Genomic DNA, 7,500 nt, shown 5'->3' on the forward strand with positions numbered 1-7,500 from the left:
CCTCTGCATCTCAGTCTTCTCACTGGCCAACTTCTCACACTCCAGCTTCAAGCTGCACACGGGGGTGAAAAGGACACACACACACACACACACACACACACACACACACACACACACACACAGACAGAAACACACACACAGATACACATTGTAAATGTATGTATTCGCAGCCACTGAAATAAATTGTGATTTCCACAGGATTCACACATTGCAGAACTGAGTTTAAGGCCGTGTTTGGAAACCCGCCATACGGTTCGGCTACCCATTACTGCAGAAAGAGATATTGAAAAATATCACCTTCAAAATAGCAGCAGCGAGCATGGTGTGTCTTATTCAATATTGAATTTGCGGACACCTGAGGAGTGTGTGTGTGTGTGTGTGTGTGTGTGTGTGTGTGTGTGTGTGTGTGTGTGTGTGTGTGTGTGTGCGTGCGTGTGCACTGCGAGGCCGTGTCATGGCAGTGTGCTCAGCCTGCCCACTGAGGTGTGCGAGGTAGAGATTGGAAGCTTTAGCCAACAATGGCTTCTCTCTGCCGGCCAAGGTCACTTCTGGTCAGCTCTATTATACGGTGACCAGCAGTGACCATCGGCTGTGGAGAATCCAAAATGGACTGTGAGGTTTGGTTCTCTGATATGATGCACATAAGGTCTAACCTCAGTTCATACCACTCTCTCTGATATGATGCACGTAAGGCCTACCTCAGTTCATAACCATCTCAGAATCAGAATCAGAATCACTTTTATTGCCACAGTATGCAAGTTACATACAAGGAATTTGTCTTAGTGTCTGTATGCAGCGTAGCGGTTACATCAATATACAGGGGTAAGAAGTAGGAAGATAACTAACGGCAATCGCAAGGTTGCAAGTGCAATCAAATCAAATCAAATCGAGTCAATATATACAATATGTACATGAGTGGTGAAGTGTTCTGTGGATGATAAATATGAATTTACGTTGGATTTACATGAGATTTACAGACTGAGTGAAATATACGTTAAATAGGCAGTGGATTTACATGAATTTACAGTCAGAGTTAGATAAGAGTTTACATTGAATGTACATTCTGTGCCTTCTTGGTGAGAGCTCTAATGTTCAGCTCCCATTTTAGGTCCTGGCTGATGATCTCTCTGATATGATGCACATAAGACCTAACCTCAGTTCATAACCCTCTCTCTGATATTATGCACGTAAGACCTAACCTCAGTTCTCCACAGCTTTTCATCATGAGGACGTCTGCAGTGACGAGCGATTAAGGGAGCTAATGAGCAGAAATTAAATGCAGAACTGTAAAGTTAACATGAACTTTATTTATAGCCGAGGGGGAAATGGGTCATTGCAGCACCGAAGAATAAGATCTACACCGACTCTACTAAATATTAGGGACACGTGCGAGTACACTGATGAGGTGAATCCAGGTTATTGAATACCCTTATTGACTATCTTGTACATAATACAATATATAAAAAAAATAGATATGATATTGAAGATACTGTCCTCATCACATTCATCCTGAGCTCCTTCCTATCGGCTAGAGAGCATTTTCACTATGTTGACCATTGACAGATTTGAAGTAAATTTTAAAATCGATCAGTGACTACGTTTACATGGACTGCAATAATCCCACTATTGACCTTATCCTAAATGAGGCAATATTTCGACTAAGGAGTTTTAGAATATTCCATTCATATTCCTGTTTCCATGTTACAGAGCATGGTCCGATTAATGACTGAAGACACGCCCACATGACGTTTTATGTCAGCGTTTCCCTCCTCAATTGAAGCTCAAAGCCTTTCTGTCATGTCTCTGCTGGTTTCTACCGTCTTCTGGACAAAATGTTGGGACTTCTTTTTCCTGGTGGCTGGAAGCTTTCTGCTAGAGGTCTTTGTTGAGACCATCCATGCATGCAGCTACTTGCCAGCAGCCAGCCAGTTGCGGCATATTTACAATCTTTGCACGTGAAGTTTAAAAGCCGCTGCTCGTCTCACAACAGATGCTCCAAGCCGTCACAGAAATGAAGATATGCTGTGTAGATGAACTAAACCAAACACTACACACTGAGCTGCCTGTCAAAGCCAGGTGGGAAAGCATGCATCCTCAAGCACTTCAAGATCAGAACACCAAGAAAGAAGTTGGGGGGGGGGGGGGGGGGGATCTGAATACTAAACGTCTTAATTGGTAAAATGCTGTTTACATGGCAGTGTCTTAATCAGAGTATTGTCTTAGGTTAAAATCTAATTAGTGCCGTCCATGTAAACATACTCAGTAACAAAAGGGCTAGGAGAGAAAATGAAATAAGAACAAAATAAAAACAGAGGGGATTTTTCTTGATCATGTTTTCCCCCCTTTGTTGCTGTAAAAGTGCACAAAGCATAGCAGAGATCAAGGGACTTCTAAAATGACCTCTTCAGTAAATGTAATTTATTGGTTTCAATTTTGCAAAAAGGCACATACGCATTCTGGTTTTGAAGCAGAAACTACAGCTCCGCTGCTAGACCAAGCCTCGCACTGAGGTTTGTCCTCATCCGTCTTATTTGTGTCGTGTGTGTGTGTGTGTGTGTGTGTGTGTGTGTGTATGTGTGTGTGTGTGTGTGGTGTGTGTGTGTGTGTGTGTGTGCGTGTGCGTGTGCGTGTGCGTGTGTGTGTGTGTGTGTGTGCATGCGTGCGTGTACCTATGGTACTGCGCCTGGAGGAACTGGAACTCCTCCTTGATGCGGTCCAGAGTTTCCAGGACTGTGAACTTGAAAGACTGGCCAGGCTGCAAGGGGACCTGAGAGAGAGAGAGAGAGAGAGAGAGAGGGGGGGGAGGAAGAGAGAGAGAGAGGATGAAAAAGGTGTACGAGTTCAAGAGAAGACTGTGTGCAGTTATGCTGGCATGCACTGTACCCATGTGTGTGTATGCCCATGTACACCTGCACGCACCATGCCTTTTGAGTGTGTGCCCCTGTATCCCTGTGTGTGTGTGTGTGTGTGTGTGTGTGTGTGTGTGTGTGTGTGTGTGTGTGTGCCTGTATGTCCGTGTGTGTGTATGTCCGTGTGTGTGTGTGTGTGTGTGTGTGTGTGTGTGTGTGTGTGTGTGTGTGTGTGCCAGGGAGCGAAGCAAGGGCAGAAAAAAGCCAGGATGAAAGTGAGAAGGAAGGTCAGACTCACTTCCCCTTCCCACACATCATAAAGCCTCGTCCTCTCTCTCGCCCCTCTCCTCCTCCTCCTCCTCGCTAATGACTCTGCCTCCTCCCCACACTGCCCCATCCTTTCTTCCTCTCCTCTCTCTCTCTCTTCCTCTCCTCTCTCTCTTTCCTCTCCTCTCTCTCTCTCTCCACATTAGCATCCTCTCTCCTCTGCCAGCTTGCTAATGTATTCCAGCCTACAAAGCGCTGAGAGGGGAGGAAACGTCAAATGAATAACTTATAGGGAATCATGGCCGTTAAAACGGCACCGTCTCTCACCTGCTAAAAGCTCTAGAAAGCCCCAACAAAATAAGCCCCTCCCAGGGGTGTAACCCCACAAACCCCCCCCCCCCCCCCCCCCCCGCCTGCCCCTCACCCCACCCCCACCCCTCCATGTCCGTCTAAAGTGCTTTGGAGAGCCCCCCCTCCTCCTCTACAGGGTTTATGAAGTTTGAGAAACAAGGCCACCGTGGATCTGTTTTTTATGCTGTTTGTTGTTGTTGTTTTGGGGCAGGGGCGTTGGGGGAAGGTAGGCAGGGAATTCTGGGTATTGAAGTCTTCAAAATTGACTTTCCTTTTATTGCCGTTTGGGGCCACCAACATGCTAAGTTGCCTAGTGCAGCTTTAATTTGACCTCGGCTCAGATTTCTCCAATAAAGAAGGAGCTTTGCGCTCAATTAATCGTCACTTTAGCATAGACGATATATTAATCGTCACTTTAGCAGAGACAATATGGCAGTGATTCTCAGCCTGCTTCCCATGGCGCTGGGCCAGCGGCCCTGCCGGGGTCAGGGGATGGAACGCTCATTCATGGACGTTGAGTGAGGAAGGTGGTAGAGAGGCGGGACTCGAGGCGTGGCTAGATGGAGCGGCTAGGAGGATGTGGGTGGTGGGAGGGGCAGGGGGTGTGGCGGTGAGGGAAAGCTGGGCCGTAGGGGGAGTGGCTAGGAGGATGTGGGTGGTGGGGGCGTGGTGCCATACAGCTGAATGGCCACACCACTGCACCGTGGGCTTAAAGGTTTGCACTTGGACCCCTAATTTAGTCCACATTGTGGTGACAGAACCACACTGGATGAGATTGTCCCTCCAAATCTGAGAATATTTTTTATATTTGGATCTAATTTGGGGCAGAATTCCATGAATATCTGTGTTGTAGGTAGAGAGATGACAGAGTAAAGGGCAGTTTAGAGTCCAGCGATTTTTGGTCGTTGCGACCGACCATGATCACATCCCATCGTCGGTGATAACGACAAATGTTTATACTTCCAGCGATGGGCGATATCCCATCGTTGTGATGAACACTGGATTCAACTTTGACCCCATTGTTAGCTTCGTTGTCATGACAACCATCATTTGTTTCTCTCCTACTGCAGTTTCTGAAGCCACTAGTTAGCTAGCTAGTTGAATTAACAATGGAAGAAGATCACATATTTGTTGAAAACTTAATCAACACAAGGACACGGTTCCCATGCTTTTGGGCTAACGACCGGGCAGATTATAAAGATGCTGTTAAAAAGGCAAATGCCTGGAAAGCGGTCGTTCTCAACACAGACGGTAAGTAACAGCTACCACATCGTTAGCATGGATAATCATACAGCATGTTAGCAAGCAGATAGACAGTTTTGTAATGTTGCAATCAAAATGGTAACGTGATACCTTGACTGGCTTGACTTCTCCTATCGCCTAGGTGTTTATACTTTTTACGAGCGACAGCGTCAAAAATCAGCGTCGAGCGATACTGGAATGGACGTCACGTTCAGCGATGCCCGTCGGTCTATGATAAATCGCCGGACTCTAAACTGCCCTTAACTATGATCAAAAGTCATTCTGAAATGTGCTTCTGAAAAACTTCTTGTAAACAAACTGATGGTGAAGTTTGCTGGGGAACCCCTGAAACCCTCTCATGGACCCCTGGTGGCCGCCGGGCCCCACGTCGAGAACCACTGTATTAAGGTGCTGCTGTATGTTGGTGACGTGGATGTACTCAAAGTTGTGTTTTTACAATACCGGTGATGATACCACAGAGCTTTTTCAATCCAATATACATGATCACATTTTATACATGGAATATGTGTTATTTTTCTACAGATCTGTTTAATAGTTTTACAAAAAAAATCATCCCTCAGCCATCCATCCATCTGTTCCTCCACCCAGACACCAAACTGAGCAGTGCAGTGGTAGCTGGGTGGTGATCGGCCTGCAGCTACGGCTAAAAGATTGGCAGTTTCAGTGGCGGCCCTTCATTAGTCTAGACAAGCACAATTCAATTAGATTTCAATTAGTCCGACGGCCGAGGTCAGAGACGCCGTGGGTTCCCCCGGTAATTAAGCCGGGGAGTCGAGCTGAGCTGAGCTCAACTGAGCTGAGGCAGGCAGAGCGAGCGGGGCCGTCTAGATGCCTGGACGGACACAACACATGATGGGGGGGGGGGGGGGGGGGGGGGTGGGGGGGGGGGGGGTGCTGTCTGCCAACAGATCTCCACTGACCTTGATTGACCTTGATTCATACCACACACACTCACTGGGGGGAGGGGGATAGAGATCGGGCACACACACACACACACACACACACACACACACACACACACACACACACACACACACACACACACACCCACACCCACAACATATAACACACAGTGGGAGGGAGAGATATGATAGATGGATGGATGGATGGATGGATGGGAGGAGGAAGAGAGACAGATACTGGTCTGACACACAGACAGAGGCAGGGAGGGAGGGAGGGAGGGATGGAGAGAGAGAGAGCAGTCTGACAGTCACACAGAGGAATGAGAGAACGAGCAGAGAGACAGATGATGAAAGAGGGGCATGGCTGCTGACAGAGAGAGATAGCCAGCCATTCATCCGTCTGACACCGAGGGGATGGGGAGAGTGCGAAGAGACAGAGACAGAGAGACAGACAGAGACAGAGACAGAGAGAGAAACAGACAGAGAGAGACAGAGACAGAGAGAGAGTGAGAGAGAGAGAGACAGAGAGAGAGACAGAGACAGAGCGAGACAGAGACAGAGCGAGAGAGAGACAGAGACAGAAGCCCTTTTCCCACATGCGTACCGGAAAATTACCTGTAAGTCAATATCGGACATTTCCCTGAATTTCCCTTCACACCTCAACGTTCGCAAGTGAGAATCTAGTCGTCAAATAGCCGGTATGTTGGGGGGTGGGGTGGGGTGCGGCGGAGCGGGCGGGGGGCGGGGGGCGGGGGCGGAGGAGAGTGGCCTGGGGTCTGTGCTGCTGCCTGCTGCAGGCCACTGAGGCCAGTCAGAAAAAAACAACAAACACACATGGAGCCGGCGTCCACTCTTTTGATAATATTGCTGACGCGCTTTTTCCTCAAACGTAGACAGCGACGCAGACAAATTAAGGCGAAAATGGAAAGGGGATATACGTGCGAACAGAAACAGATTAATGTCCGCTCAACATCGTGCAGAATATGAAGATAGACTAAACTGGGGACAGATCATGACAGTGTTATGTACCTCTGCGCTGCTGCGTGAGACTAGAGCCGTCTGGAAGCGAGAGAGACCAGGAGGGAATTTATTTTGGGAAGATGCTCTGAACAATTTTGACGACGTGGAATGGAAGCGTCATTTTCGCATGTCCCGGTATTACGTGCTGAGTCTGGTCCGACCCGCACGCAAGATCACCCGGTGGCGAAAACCACTGGAAGCGCGTTTGCGACTGGCAATAGTCCTTCGGTGGTACGCAACACCAGGGGAATATCGAACAATCAGCTGTGTATTTGGTGTTGGACTGTCTACTGTGTGCAACCTGGTCCACAGAAGTCACAGCCCACTGATAGCGGAAAATGACTGGACCCCTTTCTCACCTGTCTGTATATCGCGGCATACCCCTCTTCTGACTAGCTCAAAACTGGTGAAATGGCCGCGACGACGGGGTCGCGCTTATACCGGCACGGCGCCTTTCCCACATGCAGCCATTTGACCACGTTCCGGTCATTTTGCGGTACAAAGCGCATGTGGGAAAAGGGCTAGAGAGAGACAGAGACAGAGACAGAGCGAGAGAGAGAGAGAAAGAGAGAGAGACAGAGAGAGAGAAAGAGAGTCAGGGATAAAAGAGACAGAGGCTTTGCTGTAGTCAACACAGCCTAGTCAATGGATCTGCCCTCAGTGCACTGTCCACTGGTGTGGAGCTGTGCTAATACTGCTACCATCTGCTACCATGTGTGTGTACGTACATACACACACACACACACACACACACACACACACACACACACACACAGACACACACACACACAGACATTGCCATTGGCGGGTTACATCAGTCACATAACAAAGCCCATAGTCAGAGTTCA

General features: G+C 48.2%; 1 protein-coding gene across 3 annotated transcripts in view; it reads right to left on the reverse strand.

Moving 5' to 3' along the window:
• The window catches only part of LOC310787100 (transducin-like enhancer protein 4), a 340,204-nt gene that overhangs the window by 316,575 nt on the left and 16,129 nt on the right, over positions 1 to 7,500 (reverse strand). For all 3 annotated transcript variants that reach the window (XM_083648442.1, XM_083648443.1, XM_083648441.1), the window contains exons 2-3: positions 2,670 to 2,767; positions 1 to 52 (exon numbers count right to left, since the gene is read on the reverse strand). The exon at positions 1 to 52 is cut by the window's left edge and continues 12 nt beyond it. In XM_083648442.1, coding sequence (XP_083504568.1) covers positions 1 to 52; positions 2,670 to 2,767 — 150 coding nt within the window. The remainder of the gene's footprint in view (positions 53 to 2,669; positions 2,768 to 7,500) is intronic.

This window comes from Poromitra crassiceps, assembly GCF_964638095.1.
Source record: "Poromitra crassiceps genome assembly, chromosome: 12".
In the NCBI taxonomy this organism is placed as follows: Eukaryota; Metazoa; Chordata; class Actinopteri; order Beryciformes; family Melamphaidae; genus Poromitra; species Poromitra crassiceps.